The 16,582-nt window shown below is 44.5% G+C and overlaps 1 protein-coding gene across 1 annotated transcript in view; it reads right to left on the bottom strand.

Moving 5' to 3' along the window:
* Positions 1-239: 239 nt before the first annotated feature.
* Positions 240-16,582, bottom strand: part of b4galt5 (UDP-Gal:betaGlcNAc beta 1,4- galactosyltransferase, polypeptide 5) — a 29,305-nt gene continuing 12,962 nt past the window's right edge. Inside the window, exons 2-9 of the mRNA XM_086141905.1 lie at positions 7,707-7,826; positions 7,472-7,564; positions 7,095-7,222; positions 6,073-6,189; positions 5,238-5,425; positions 5,024-5,146; positions 4,094-4,195; positions 240-2,836 (exon numbers count right to left, since the gene is read on the bottom strand). Coding sequence (XP_085998031.1) covers positions 2,689-2,836; positions 4,094-4,195; positions 5,024-5,146; positions 5,238-5,425; positions 6,073-6,189; positions 7,095-7,222; positions 7,472-7,564; positions 7,707-7,826 — 1,019 coding nt within the window. The 3' untranslated portion in view covers positions 240-2,688. The remainder of the gene's footprint in view (positions 2,837-4,093; positions 4,196-5,023; positions 5,147-5,237; positions 5,426-6,072; positions 6,190-7,094; positions 7,223-7,471; positions 7,565-7,706; positions 7,827-16,582) is intronic.

Below are 16,582 nucleotides of genomic sequence, written 5' to 3'. Positions count from 1 at the left end.
CGAACACTCGCCCTACTCAGAATTTGGCTTCTTCTATCACGTCTATCTATTTTTTTTTGTTTTTTTTTTTTCGTGTAAAAAGCAACAAAACAAAGGGTAAAACACAGCGACTGACGTCCGACGGAGGACCGGCTGTCTGACCGTTAAAAAGCGGCCGACTCAAAATCCTTTTACTCATTGGTGGCGTAAATAACAATTTAAAAACAAAACACAAAATAAATGCGATCTGGATGAGGGGGTGGGGGTTGAGTCGGTTGGGTCGGCCGTTTCAATCAAACACACGTTGAAAAAGAAACTCAATTCGAATCGTGCATCTGTCGACGACTTTCACCGGGCCGCTCCTTCTAGCGTTTTTTTTTTTTTTTTTTGCTTGGAGATAAAACACGCGGTTTTCGTCAAGTTCTGCAATTCTGCAAGACCTAAAGAGGCTGCTGTTGGGGTTTGTGCTGTCTGGATTTCAGCGAGCACATTTTCAAACCCCTGAACGGGAGCTCCGGAAGGTCAGCACCATTGATTTGGGGTTTCGTAAAGGAGCGACGCTCGGTGAAGGACACCGTCGGGCAACTTTGGATCACTTTTTCTGCGGTCGTCAAACAAAACGGCTTCCCCTCCCGTATGGATTACACAATACACAGCATGGTTATTTATAAATGTCTAAATCTGACTAAGATGAACCTGCGCCTTGTTTACACAGATCTGAACCTCCCAGCCCCCCCCCCCCCCCCCCAACATGAAGACACAAAAACACAGGCTACAGTGCATTTTACACAGGCTGGACTCACTCTTCACTTTAACTACAAAGAAAAAAATAAACAAACAACAACCAGACAAAAAAAAAAAAAAAAAAAAAGAAAAAACAATTGCAGACAATAAATCATTAAAAGATCGAATAAATAAAATGAGGTCCAGCCTCACGCGGGAACACATTTTGTCAACTGTTTCCGCCAAAAAGGTACATCTCGTATACAAGGCGATCCGTGTGAAATGAAGTAGCTGCATGACTAACGGACAGAATGTACTGTGGATGTATGTTTTATAGGATTGTTTTTTTCTTTTTAAAAAAAAAAAAAAAAAACAAAAACAAAAAAGCAAACCAAGAATAAGCACTGTCAACGTATGACTGTTTAGTGTACTGCCGGGGCGCCGTCAGCCAGTGTCGATGCACAGTGTTAAGACTTCACGCCACCCAACAAACAACTTAAATTCACCAATACGATTTCTGGCCAACGCTCGGTTTAAAACCGTAAAAGTAATCAGTGGTTTGTCAGCAGGTTTATTTGTAAACCGTTCAGACCTGGATTTCTCCATCCAAGTTATGATAAGCAGGTAAAGAAAATATAAGGGTAAATAATATGAGTTGTTTTTTTTTTTTATGTGTTCAAATGTGGAGGATGGTTGGCTATCAGCTTTGCAACACTTGACGATTAAAGTGAATAAAATCCAAGTGCTCTTTTACCTCCGAGTTAAACATTAAGGGTGTGGAATTGAAAAGGAGAAGATGGTGTTTTTCTCCCGGATGTTGGGGCGGCGCGCGCCGTCCAAAAAGCGAGGTCTAAGTACAAGAAGGGCGGCGTCGCCTGGGATTCAACTCGGAGACTTTGCACTAACAAATGGAAACACAAAAGCCATTTGCATAGCCCTCCCTCGCAGCGTCTATATTCACACACACACACACACACACACACACACACACACGCATGCACGCACAGGTTCCACAAAGACATTGTTCTTCGTTGGGTGCCATGTTTACTTCGGCAAAGGTGTGTTGAATGTGAAGTTTGCATATGCGGTCAGTCCATCTCCGTAGTCCAATCTGGGTATGTTAGCACCTGCGCTATTGCATCTAATAGGAAGTTAGCTGTCGATTACAGATTATTGCTAACAGGAGGAGCATCGCCGTCCCATACGCAGCCTCGTGCTGGTCACCTGGACATCCAACTTAGCAATGCAAACACAAACAGCACAGTCTTTACATGTATGCTCACGAGGGTGCGGGTGAGAAATGATCGAGTGTGTACAGTTGACACGCTACACCTACGAGAAATTTCCATATAGACGACCTGTATATTTGGCATACTCTCCGCAGAACCAGCTGCAAGTATCCATTCAGTCCAACGTTGCGAGTGTGCGCGCAGATGTATTGACAAGCTTACTCGACTGACAGCAAAATAACGTAACGGCGAAAATAAAAGTCACACCATTAAGTGGCGAGCGCGTGCACTTGAGATATCGGTTCGCTTTGTGGTCTGTTTCAATCAAACAAATAGCAGAGCGATGAACTGACCGTCCACTCGGAAAGAAATCCGGAAACGAATGGAGTCTGAAGGCCAAAATGGTGCAAAAGGCATGTGGACACCGATGATTAGATAAGCCCAGATGAGAGGAGTGATGGACTGTGGCACAAACAAGTGCAGCATTTATCCACATTATTTTTTTTCTTTTTTTATATACACACACACACACACACACACACACACGTATATGTGTGTGTATATATGTAAATATATGTATATGTATATGATTTGTCCAACATATGCACTTGAGTCTTCTTTTTGTATACAAATAAAAGAAAAACAGCAAGAATTAGTCAACGAAAAAACTTTTAAACAGTGTTGCAACTGGTGAGATATGGCTGATGTCCCAGAAGACTTTCACTCCCCGGCGGTTTTCAGTCCAGCTCTACCTACATCAGTAGTCGGCCACGGGCGCCAGGTTTTTGCTCAAAGTGACCGTGATATTGGTGTACAGAGGCCTCCTGGACACTAGAGGGGAGTAATTTAAGTTGTTAAGACCGTCCACTTTCTGTCTCTCCTTGGAGTGGCGTAGAAGACTATACCTGGAAGGAGAAATCAAACGGTCACTCAAGAGCTGTGGAGCCACGAGAAGACGAGGGGTGATTTACGGCCGAGGTTTAGCGGAAGAAAAAGCCAGCGGTTCGAAAGATGTCTCGCGCTGTATTTTCTTTTTCTGGCTACATATCACATTTGACTAATTTTACCTTTGCGCAATGTAAGTTAAAATCTAAAACGAAGCAATCAAGCTAGAATTTGAATTTTTTTTTCATACGCATTCCATATATTGCTAAAAGTAATCAGATTAAGTTACAAATGAGAGAGTGATCGCCACGAAACACCAAATCTCTCAAATCACTCAGGTCATTTGTTGTTTGCTGCACAGACATACATATACTGTGTTATATTCCACATTCATTCCATATCATCTATATATACTGCACAAAAAAATAAAGGGAACATTTTGACTTGTTTTAAGGACGTTACATCAACGTTGGATCGGCGTGTTGTATGTTTTTACACTTTCATTTTGAGCGTGACTCCAAATCCAGACTTCCACGGGTTCATAATTGGATTTCCATTGATTATTTATGTGTGATTTTGTTGTCAGCACATTCAACTATGTAAAAAACAAAATATTGAATAAGAATATTTATATCTAGGATGTGTTATTTCAGTGTTCCCGTTATTTTTTGCGCAGTGTTTATGTATTTAGATAGATGGATAGATAGATAGATGACCAGATTGAATAAATGCCTGCAGTTAACATACGATTGCTTCATTTCCACTGAATTTTAAAACAGGACAAAGTAGTTGGTACTTTAAGTCCACTGCTTGAAAATCATCATTACTATTCACCAAACACTGATGAATCCCTGATGACCCATTGTCTTGCTATATCCTGTCTTCTGCCTTTCTATTTATATTTATACTCATATTTATGTTCCTATAGAACTCTTCCGCTGCTGTGACGAAGGAATTTCCCCAATGGGGATCAATAAAGTTTATCTTTAATTCCCTCTGTGAGATGTGCGAGGAACTTTTGCTCCCCGGGCTGGTTTTTAAGTGTCTTAGAGAGAGAACGATTGGAATTCAGCCTCCGAGCATGCAAACATATCACATGCAAAGTCTTTAAAGGAGTTTGAAATGTGCTCAAAGTCACTGCTCTGGCTTTTCATGTGACCGGCTTACATCACATGAGCCTAAGCCACATTCCGATTATCAGCTCGCACATTTCACAAAAAAAATCTGTGTGTGTCGCGAAGTGACGGTATTTGCGTACGCTGGCATTTTACACTGACCTTCCCAAGAACTGCACTTCTCCATGATGGTGATGTGGAATAGACATATAGCGTCCCTGCTCGCCGTGTGGTCGACTTACTGTATAATTAGCATACAGCACCCTGGAAACACAGTATTTCGGTAATGATTTGTACGGAAAAAAATATCAATATGAAGTGTTTAACATCCTATAAGATCCCACAATATGATATGGACACAAAATGGGGTCAGAAACAAATCCAGGTGTGTGTTGTGAGCTTTGAGTGTGATAAGCTGGCCGGAGGAAATGCGTGTGTGCAAAGTTGTTTTGATGCAACAAATCTTTTTTTATGAATGGCAATAATATTCCCCACCCCCGCAGGTTTGTTGTAGAGTGTATTTGCGCACAGAAAGCCCTGCAGATTGTGCTGCAGACTCAGGTGGCCGCTCAGTTCTCCCACTCTTTGACACCGTTTCCTGTTTTACAACGTTCTAGTCGTGCATCTGCTATCCATCCGATTGCTCTCGGATATCTTTGGATGAGGCTCCGCGGACGGTTCTCGCAATCCCGCTTGGGAACTCAAGAAAAGCGGACGCTTGGTTTTTTTTTTTTTTTTTTTTTTTTTTGAACCCTTGAACAGTGGAACCGTTCATCCGTTGAAAGCGGACAGGCTGCATGTTTAGCATCTTTGTGCTCCTTTCCTCTTTCAGGAAAGTTGTTTTGGAATATGCAACGCTGTGGAATGTGCTTTACATTTACTTGATTTTTTTCTGTTTTATTCTAGGGTTGATTTTAATTCTTGCAAAAGAGTTCACAAAATCATAAAGTAATGTCAAATATAAATTTGCCTTGCTTACACAGCAGTGCTTATGTCCTCTATTGTAAGTCGCTTAGGATAAAAGCGTCTGCCAAATGTAATGTAATGTAATGTACACAGGGCGATGTTTACGAACGCGTGGGTTCTCCTCACCTATTCCAGAGGTCGTCGTCCTCTCCACCCCAGCCCCAGAATGCATTGGGAAATCCATTAATCTTTTTGAACTGCTTCCCCGTCAGGCCACTGACACCGCCGAAGAACTCATTGTAAGGAAGCCTTGGGCGAACAGTTACACAATCACACACGGTAAGGCGATGCATTTTACCGAATCTCTGCATGCAAGGAGAGGGAGATTTGTGGGGCTCACATGTAGGAGTACTTGTCCAGCTTGACAGCAAAGTGCCTGGGCATGTCCGTGCAGCCGTAGTAGTTCCTGTCGTTCTCCATGAGGTGGTCTACGTCGTGAAAGATCAGACAGTCCCAGTCTAGGTCCTTCATAGCCTCTTTGTAGCCCACGTTGAACAACATGGCTCGGTTAAAGGGCTCCGTGCCACCCTGGAGGGAAAACAGAAAGAGGCACTTTGATTTTAGGACGGGGGTCGGCAACCTTTTCCACTTGGACCCGTTTTTCCCTACAATAAAGAAAAACACCGGGAGCCAAACAACCCTTTTGAAATTTCAAATGGATTAGCACGGCATATAACATCATTTTTTTGCCTCTATGCCATGTGTAATATGTGTTGCTTTTTTTTTTTTTAAATCAATGAACAACAGCAGAGGAAAATGAAATTACTGTTCTGCACGCCACAAAACATTTTGTACAATTTTTTAAGTGAAATACTCCTTGTCTATTTGAATCCTTCTTGCATTTATGAAAAAAAAAAGCCGTTCTGGCGCGTGCAGAAGGAGCGACGGAAATATTTTAACATGTTTTATTTAGATGTTACAAAATCGCCATCGTCTTCAAATTTAAAATTACATTTAGAAAATGAACAAAACTGAAATAAAATACATGTTAAATCCTCGTTAATTATTTTCAAAAGCCTCGTCCGACGGTCAAAGAGCCCTGTTCTAGGAGCAATTCCAAGTCCGGCACAGAAAGAAGGGGGCGCTGCAAGCCGGGGATTTGGGGGCGGGTTCTTACCCGGTCATGTGACCATCAGCGCAGCCAATGGCTGTGGAGGGATGCGCGCATACGGTACCTGCTCTATGATGTAAAAGGCAAACTGGAGTCTCTGTTTCTGCAGCACTGGCACCAGGTGTCTGAGAAGGATGGGCAGGTGTTCGTGTCTGTTCCTGAACGGGACGAGGATGGCGACCTGGGGACGGGAAATCAATATCGTCGATTGTAGGTTACCCCGAAAGGTCGAGGGGCGCACAGAAGTCCGCTGTGTGTCGCCTTATTTGGAAGATGACTCGATGGTTAAAATCACAACTTGTTACAGTGAGATCTGACGCGCATCTGTTGTTTTTTTTCCAGAGGCTTTTGCCCGGTTATTGTCTCTTAAGATAAACTTTATTGACTTTATTTGTCACAGCAGCGGAACAGTTTCTGGTAAATAATACTTTTCGTGAGGAGACGAGGGCGCACCCCGATTCTGAGAAGGACTTCGGCGGTGCAGGAGAAAGAGGTTTCTCTGTCTGAACATGCACGGTCGCTCAAATATAATGAGCACAGGACAGAAACAGACAAGATTATAACTGTTGAAACAGGAAATTGATTAAAAAAGATTATAGACCAGTGAGGTTGAAGAACCTGAATTCTGAAATGTGATCACACACGCACACACACACACACAGCCGTAACGAGGAACAGAAACATCTATCTCACATTTAACCCAAAAAAAGAAGTCGGACTTGTCAGAAGTGTCGGTTCGCAGGCTGTAAAACTTTGAGTATGTGAAAGAATTCTCTTCCTCTCCGCCAGCAGAACAATTCGATTTGACACGGGCAGACCACACCAGATATTGATAAATATTTTACGAATAATTCTTCATCCGTTTGATAATGTTTTCAAACACCGTTATTGCTGTTCATCATTTAATTTTCCAGTCAAACAGATCTTTTGTTATTTGAAATAAATAAATCCCGTTCCGCTCTCATAACGCCGAGCGGAAAACATTCGCTAACCGCGGCGGTCTTGTTCAGATGGTGTGTATTTCTGATGCTTCCTCAGCTCAGCCTCCTCCGTATTTAACCGCGCGCCCTTCGGCTGAGAGCTCACCTTCCATCGAGGCAGACAGTCTTTGGGCTTCCAGTAGCCTCCCGGGGCCACGCCGGGGTCAGCCTCCAGGAGCGATCGCTCCACTTCCTCCAAAGACACTTCGCTCATATTCACTTCCAACCTTCCCTCTGGGGGGAGATGGAGAAAGACAACGAGAGGTGGAGGTGTAGGATAAACATTTTAACACATAAAACTGCAGCTCGCGCGATAAAAGTGCTAAAACGCAAAAGGTGGGAGTGGGTTACGGAACGAGCGACACGGCTGAGCGACGACGGGGATGAATAAGGACGTCGGTGAAATGCGTCCTCTAAAGCAGATTGTCAGAATCAACAGAAATGGAAGGAGTGATCCGAACGCAACGTGGACCATGTACTTACTCATGGAGGGCAGCCTCTCAGGGCAAACCTGCGAGGGGAGGTATGTGGTGGGAGGAGCGTCGCTTTCACTCATGTTGAAGTCATAGGCGTAATCTGGACTCGCATTAAAAAAAAAAAAAAAAGAAGCAGATCAGGCGTTTTCCTCGTGTCTCCACACGGCCGGGGAAGGATCGGCTATATATTATATATTTATAGATCTTCCACCGTCGCCTCCGGGTAGCCGGTATGCTGTTACCTGTTCCATTGTTGCTGTAAGTCCCGCGCACCACCTGCTCCAGAACCTGAGCGCCAATGTTCTTTACGTTCTCTCTGATCTGAATCCCTCTTGCTTGGACCATGAACACATACTCATTCACTGCGGAGAGAGAAAAATGACAAAAAGGGGGGGGGATTTTATTGGTCTAATTTGCAGAGGTGTGTGTCCGTGGCGGAAAACTAAAAAGGAGCGGGGAAGGTTGCCGTGTTTGCACGATTCTGAAAACGGCGAGTGAATGAAAAGGGAGTTCAACGTCCTTCACCGGATGCATTGTTACCGGAAGGGTTTTTTTTTTTTTTTTTTTTTTCCGGCTTATGAGCGCTCGTCCACCTGACGTGGATCCCTGCGGTTATCTGCCCCGGTGACTCAACAACAGGAATGTCCTCGCAACGCATCCCACGGCTCTCATTCCAGAGAAACCAACCATCGGAATTTTAATCCTCACGTACGGGGAAAGAGGGATGGCGACAGAAAGTGATTGAACGGGTCTTGACTTTTATGCAGAACTGACATGTTTAGTCGGGAACAGGGCGATGTTAGACGAGCCTTGCAGAAAACTGGGTGAAGCTAATGCTGGTGCTGTGGAATAACAAGGAAATGATACGTTTGGGTTTGGAAAGAGTGTCTACATGACTCAGTACTGACAATACCTGACAAGCCCTGCGTCTTAAAACTGTCAACGCACATGACGTCTGACTGTTATCGCCGAAGGACTCATTGTTCGTAATAATGTTAATGTACTGCACAGCTTTCAAAGTCGGAATTTGCTCGGCTCACGGCTCGCTAAAAAGCAAAACATTTGATAAATGTCATAAAGGTACAAGTTGTGCTTTTGACTTTTGACCGCAGATACTTTAGAAATCTGTACAAATGACCAAAACCTCCGCCGTCAGTATTAAAGTCTGATAAGGCCTGGACAGAGAACATGTGTTTACACACACACACACACACACATTTTGAAGCTGATTCCTGATTCCTGGTTCCCCGCATCCAGATTTACCAGATGTACCAGATTTATAAAACTGGCAGAATTGGGTTGCTTTGTGGAATCGGACAAATTAGAAAAGCAGAAGCATGAGACCGATGTATTTTGGGGGAGTAAATGAAGTTACTTCAATGAGATGAAGAAGTGGGACATTGCAAATCATCTGACCAGACATCTTACCGCACACGTGCAGTATTCACCAAACCTGCGTTCCTAAAATAAACACTGCGATAACGTAGCTTCACGAGCGACACACAATACCCGTCCTGTCTCACGTCTCGATCTATTTAGAAGCCATTCCTGTAGTAATTCCTCTCCGGCTGGGAAAAACTCATGACGATGAAAGGGAAACTCCTAAAATCCGTGAGAGCAGAAAAAGCCTCTCGGACGAGAGGTTAAGTGTCCTAAAAGCCACGATCGGATTCGACCGCGGCGGACGAGGATATGAACCGTTTACAGACTCTAAGCGGCCGCCGATCCGAATTAATATTTTTCGTGAAAAGAGTCCATTATGATTCCCGCCCCGCTGTGAGAGTGAACTAATGATATGTGATACTGCTGAGCAAGAAATCCAAGGGGATGCGATTTGTCATTAGCGATTCTATTACGCTTTCAATCGCGTTCATCTCGCGGCCCGGCTTGTAGGGCTGCAGACCAGCGGCTGGTATTTCCCTGGAACAAGTGTCCTCGCTTATCTCTGTCGCACGTGTCGGCCGCGCTCGGGCAAATCTGATGGATAATACCGAGTGAGGATAGTGATAGAAGGGGAAATAAGTACACGGAATAGATCGGGTTCACTCTCTGTAGCACGAGTGGATCAACTCACACATAAACACACACACCTACATTCTACAATGTATCTGGACAAAAATGCTTGGCATAAATCCTTTTCCGTGAACCCGTTCCCCTTAAATCAGACCTAAACATCCGGCCTGCTGAGCTATTTTCTTTGAATATTTTAGTAAGTGTTTTCAATCCATGTTGCATTTAGAAACTCCCTTTTTTTTCCCTTTTGTTTAATTTTGTATGGAGAATTACATGCAAAATAATGTCAGTACCTTTATGTGATCATTGATGATTTTAAAGTTGAATTAAAATGCCAAAAAATGTAGATATTTAAATTGCAATTTTCATTTTGTTCAATTTACATGATAACTTGTTGGCCCGTGCATAAGAATTAAATAAGAAATGTGGCGCGGCAGGCAAAATAACTGCCTTAAACATTTTAAAGTGAGGCCCAATAAAAAAAAAAAAAAAATGAAAAAAAATGTCCTCACTTTCTTAAAATGTCCTCACAATGAGGTTTTACACTCTCAGGGTGAACACCGTGCACAAGTGTGCACGCGGCCTTACCGATGCCCCCTTCGGAGGCACCATATGATGGAAAAATGCTAAGAGGCTTCTGGCGTGTGATCCAGTCCTGCAGGCACAGACAAACTAAAAAAAAAAAAAAAAAAAAAAAGTTCTTCCCGCTATCTCGCAGCATATGGGGGAATATATTATCTATGCAGAACTCGCGCTATTGTTCTAATCCGTGCACGGCAAAGATATCTAGATCTGACCCGGGCTGTTGTCGCAATGTATCTGGGATACTTCGAACCATTTTTGGATCTCTGTTAGTGAAGCGGGTTCTTTCGAGGGTCGGGTTGACTGGAAACAGCGACATGGATGGGGATATTTTCCAGGCTTTTACGCGGCGCGCACATGGTAACAGGCATCCGTGTCCTCCTCCCCCGAATGGTCACGCCGATGAGAGCAGAGGACAGCATTCATGCAAATCGCCTCCTGTGTGTGTGTGTGTGTGTGTGTGAAGGAAACAAACCCGGCAGATTACAATATGAGGCCATTAAAACTGGACACGGAGCATAAGCAAAGTCACCTGCACTGGCGCCTGAACATCATTTTGATATATCATCAGGGAAGGACAGCCAAAGTATACACAACAGCATGAAATGCATTTACTGTAAAAAAGAACCCCCCCCCTCCCTGCGCCGACCATTCCTCATCCCATCAGATCCCCCGCTGCAACCCATCAAGCATGACACAAGACCTTGAATGACCTTGTGCGCTTGTTCAGAACGTGCTGTCGGCGTGCCAAGCCCGGCCCATCTTTTCCTCTCCCTCCCCCTCGTACCTCCTCCTCCGCCCCGCCGTCTCCTCTGCGGTTTTAAAATTCGGTTTAAAATCGCGCTCCTCAAAATCAGCCGCTGGGAGTTCAAGCGATCGAATCGCCGTTTCTCTTCCGGATCATATTGTGATATCTCGCTCGGGATGGTAAAAGAAAAAAAAAAACGGCAAGAACAGGAACCCCCCCCCCCATCCAATTTCCCTGTGAAAAGCAGTTAAATCACATTGATAGCTCAGCGGAGGGAGGTGACGGGTGCCATTCTGGTGGCTCCCTGATAAGAGCAGCGTGCCCCCACCCCTTCTCTGTGCACGCAGATTGACGCGACCCCGTGCGTGCTCTCGTAACTTTCAGGGACTTAAAGCCGTCTCTCTGAGAAATTTTGTGAAACCGTGGCTGCTGGACCCGCGTCGAAGCGAAACGTCTCAATCGCAACCCCCTCGCAATCGCGAGATGGAACAGTCCGTTTCAATACCCGATCAGATGGGAAAAGAGCGGGTTAGGTGAACGAAATCCCTCACAATTATCGCTAATGAATATCATTTGAACGCATCGATTTCGTCGACGTTATGGACGTCTGATTTTTCAAAATGTGAAAATACCTGCGTGTCCAAAAACGGGTTCTTTTTCAGCACCGTTATTGATTTCATTTAAAAGGGACAAGGGGCGTTATTGTCTCCTTTTAACCTTTTTGTAAGCAGAGGCTGAAAAGCGGATCGATGTGCACACACACACCCACACAAACCCACACACACACACACACACACCCACACTCGTATGCTCGTAAGCACCGGCCTGTAAGTCAAAAGTCAAACATGCTGCACCCTTTGCTGTTTGGCATGCATTAGGAAAGTGTTCTATCTCTTATTACTTTTACACGTCAGGACGAAAGTCACAACGCTTCTGCAACCGTGACATTTGTGAAGATGTTTTTTTTTTTTATTTTTTTTTTATTTTTAGATTTCAAGATGAATTCTTCAAACGCATCAAACTTCAAACTGATCAGTTTAATTGATCCGCCGGGAGAAAGGACCACTTCTGCGAAGCCGGTGCTTATCACTAGCCTTTTTATTTATCTACATCCGCTGCCAATCAGCATCTTTCATCTTCACCCTTCTCTCTCCTGTTCCTTTTCATCCTGCAGCGCCGACCCCACCTCCCCCGTCCATTCCCCGTTGTCATGGGTAACTTGGGATTATGTAAGCGGCAATGTGTAATTTCCCAAAGGGGCACCTCAGGAGATACGCAGCAAAAACATGACACTGCTGCATCAGACGCCACATGCAAAAAGACCCTTTTTGAATCTCGTGCGTTCATTAGAGTTCGCAGCGACCCGCAGTCTTGGAACCGCCCGCTGTCCGATGAGCAGGGAGGAGTCCCGAAAATATGCGATGACGGCCTGTGTGCGAAATGTTTGGCCCCGGAAAATGAAAAAAAAAAAAAAAAAAAAAAATCCTAAATTCTTGCGACTGCACACAAAATGCCAGTGTCGAATTTTATTCCCTCTCCTGACAACACCGCGTTATTTGGAGAAAAAAAAGGGCATGACATTAAACATTCATGGAGTTCACTCTTACAGTGCGTTGCCTCACTGCTCCTGTATGGAGCAGAGTGCGATACTTATTTCATATATGTTGTAACATAGCCGCTTGCTTTTTGCCGGCGTTATCTATGCGATGAGGGAGCTGTCAAATGCGTGCATGTAAATTTTACAGCAAAAACACAATAACACAAGGGACCCGCATCAAAAGACATCATCGTGGAATCATTGACTTGCAAATTGAAGAGGTGTCAAGACGCAAGTATTACGAGAATGTTGCTCACAAGTCAAAATCTTCTCGTCGTGGCAACTGGACTTGATTTGACGAAGGTAAAGATGAAGAAAATCAAAATTTCACCGTGATCTGGATGACCGAGAACCTCCCCGGATCTCTCGATGACTCACTGGCGACAAACTGATTGTCCGATTGTCGTGATAACCCATTAAGCGATCGAAATCACACACGGACCGAAACTAACGGTGAGAAAACAGTACTCGTAAATAATTTTAGTGTAAATGGAAGGTGTGAAAACATGAGAATGTGAGGAATGCCGGGCTTACACCTTAGGGCTTTCACAGCTGCAAACTTAGCGCTGAAAGTTGGAAGAAAATCTTACTGGAGTCAAGTTAAGTGTGAATGCTACGCTTGCTATCGTCACTCTGTTTATGTTGTCGTTTAGTTTTGGTTGTCCATTTTTCCACCCTTACTGCCTTTTCTTTTATTTTTATCCTTGTCGTTGTTCTCTCTGCTGCCCTATTTATTTGTGGATGCCTTTGCTATTTTCTAATTGTCTCTCTATATTTATTTTCATATTTATTGACACTGTGACTATTACGCTGCTGTGACAAAAGAATTTCCCCTATGGGGATCAATAAAGTATATCTTATCTTAATGGTAGCGCAGTCATCGCAAATCTTTTAGTCTTTACGATGACGTAACACAATGAACAACCAATAGATGAGCTCCAACAAACCGTAAAAGGAAACCTGCTAGACAAACAATCACCAGAGCGGAAATGGCAACGCAGACGGTATTTCTTTGCATTGTGGATGAACGGAAGGGCGAGGGACGTCCAGATCGGGGCGGAAAGAACAATCCGGCTTGTACGACGTCAACCCTCAACGTATCATGACGGAGTAGAGAAGGACCGAAATAACAGAGACTTTGTAAATAACTGGTGAAAACATTGCATGTCGGAAAAAATTGCTGAAAGAGTTGGACTTTTCCACGAGTCTTTTCCAAAACTTTGCAGCATCTTTAGATGTAAGATACACAGTCTTTGTAAAGTACCGTATTTTACGCACTATAAGGTGCATCTAAAAGCTTGAATCGCATCAAAAACCGACACTGCGCCTTATAATCCAGTGCGCCTTATATATGGATCAATACTGAGCCGCAAGAGGTCTCGCAACTACGGGAGGCAGCCGCCGACTCCATTTTCTCTTGTTGAAGAAGTAGCGCGCTGTGCATGCTGGGATAGCTGACTGCGCAAAGTTTTCATTTCCGTTTGTAAGTAGCAGCGGTAAAAACGGTTAAGGGGAATTCCAGTCTCACACCACTTGTGGGTGGATAAAGACCCCAAAATGGCACCTTTCAAGAGACACGCTTACGACGCAGAGTTTCAACTCAAGGCGATCGGTCGCGCAGTAGAACACGGGAATAGAGCAGCCAGGGAATTCAACATTAACGAATCAATGGTACGGCAGTGGAGGAAGCAATAAGATGACCTGCGCCAAGTAAAGACTAAACAGAGTTTATGAGGAAACAAAGCGAGAAGGCTACAGTTAAAGGACAAACTGGAACAGTGGGTTCTTGAACAGAGAGCAGCAAGTAGAAGCGTCTCTACGGTCACTATTCCAATGACAGCAACAGCGCCAGCTAGCGACATGAACATCAATGAATTTAGAAGCGGTCCTTCTTGGTGCTTTTGTTTTATGTAACACTTTGAACTGTGACAAATGGAGTTTGAAATACAGTGTTTTAAAAGGAAGGCGGCACAAATACCGGTAAGAGCTACCGGTACATACGGTACCTTATTATGAATGCACTAACTTGTTTTGGGAGTGAACGGAGTTGTCTGATCTGGTTTGTATTCTATAAATAAAGGTTGATTGACTCATCTGACTGTTTTGTTGACATTCCCCTTAGCGCAGCTCCATTTAATGGATGCATAACACAACCCCAGCCACAACAGTAGCTTCTATTATATGCAGTGCGCCTTATATATGATTTTTTTTTAAATACACCATTCATTGAAGGTGCGCTTTATAATCCGGTGCGCCTTATGGTGCGGAAAATACTGTACCGGTCTCAGTCTAGTCTCAGACTAAAATGAAACTCTAAAAACTAGTCTTGACGATGATCAGATGGAAGTAAGGTTCATTTATAAACTACTTTTGACAGATTCAGGCTGGAGGTGCTTTACATTAAAAGTAAAGAATGAAAATGCACATAAAATAAATCCACGCACACTCAGTTCCAGTATCCCTACGGTTGGAATTAGAGGATGGGAGTTGAGTCTGGGCGTCGGAGCTACTACCGCAGAGAGATTCTGTCTCTTAATGGGGAGACGGCCTGCAGTGGATCGCCCGTCCATGAGAGGATAACCTTATCATCCTCTTGTCCCTAATGCGGCTCGCGGCGCCGCATCGCGCCGACCCCTAGATATCGAGGTTGTGTCGCAAACGATGTTGACAATATTAATGCAGTTTGTTCCCTGCAGAGCCAAAACGTATACGGCGGTCGCTGAGATCGTGCTGGCGTCGCAAACTCAAAATCGCATTTTAAAATAGATGTATCATAGATAGATGTTTTTCCAATCAGAGAGAAGGGGAACGTGATCACGGTCAGAAAACAGCCCAGTCGCTAAGATCGTCGAAGAGGAGAAAACACTTTGGGAAAAGTCGTCTTCACGTAACAATGAGCCGCAGCAGATGATTATTCAAATATTAGTCTGGTGTTAGGTATGGTCACATGACAGTCAGTCATGAGATGAATCATGAGGCTTCCACTCCACCCTCAGCAGTATTTCACACATGGGGATAGTCACACACACACACACACACACACACACGCACACAAACCCTTTCACAACACACACAAACTGCCCGAAAATAACTGTGGAAATACAATGACAGGAAACATATTAGAACAGCCTTTTCCAGAATTCTCATCGTGCACACGGGAATGTGAACATTCCCAAGAAGGCGGTTTCGCAAGGCGACGGCGGCAGACGTGCTGGCAGACACACGGGGGATCGAGGAGGAGGAACAACAGCATTAAAAGGAACCAAGCGAGATAGATACATAGAGCAGATGTCTCTTTGACATGCCGAGCACAGAAATGACGTCAGCACTTACCAGTCTATGGCTTCCTGCCAGTTTCCTGAGAGCCTTCACACCCCCCCCCCCCCCCAACCCGCCGCCGCCGCCGCACTTTTCCACCCCCCATTTCCTCTTGGCTGGTCATTTCATTCATTAATTCAATTGTCATCTATCCATAAAATCTCGGTCTCCTGTTCCTTCTCTGGAGAATCCGGACGGACGTTCTCTGGCGGAGCGGCCGAGGAGAAAAGAAGCTGGTTTGAAACAGGCTCCGAAAAATTGTCATCGATAATTTATTTGCTCAGGTTTTCCCATTTATTCGGGGGCCAGGAAATGATGGCTTTGACCGAGCTCAAGGGTTTCTTTCTTTTTTTTTTTTTTCCCCGAGTAAATAATGCGTACATGCGACTCAGTGTGACCGCTGCTCGGCCCCGACAGCTCTATAGAGTCGTGAGCCCGAGGCCAGATACGAGTGATGGGCAGGTCCCGCCGTATCTCCATCGCGAGCTGAATATGTCAGATGTAAAGTCCGCCGCCCCAAATCGGCTAAATCGACTAAAGCCGGTGCTCATCTTTTCGTTGACTCGCTAACAAATCTATCAGACGTCAACAAACGCACATGATGAACGCAGGTTCACTCCATTCATTCGTTCATCGTCGAGGTCGCGGATGTGGCGGGGTTCACCCTGGGACGCTCCGCTGGCCGGCGCATACGGCGTGGCGCAGGGGGTTGGAGCGGCCGTCTTTGGAACCCAACATATCTGGTTACATTTCCTGGTTTGTGTTTTGGCAACACTTAACACAATGTAACACCAAGGATATCACACTTCTGTGAAATCAAACTTAGGAAGCGGCACTGATTCATTTGGACTTGTTTTAAA

The sequence above is a fragment of the Fistularia commersonii genome, chromosome 34 (assembly GCF_037954325.1).
Source record: "Fistularia commersonii isolate RoL2024-O1a breed Wild chromosome 34, RoL_Fcom_v1.0, whole genome shotgun sequence".
Lineage (NCBI taxonomy): Eukaryota > Metazoa > Chordata > Actinopteri > Syngnathiformes > Fistulariidae > Fistularia > Fistularia commersonii.
The sequence above is the reverse complement of the archived record's forward strand: the minus strand, read 5'-3'. Positions and strand labels throughout refer to the sequence as shown.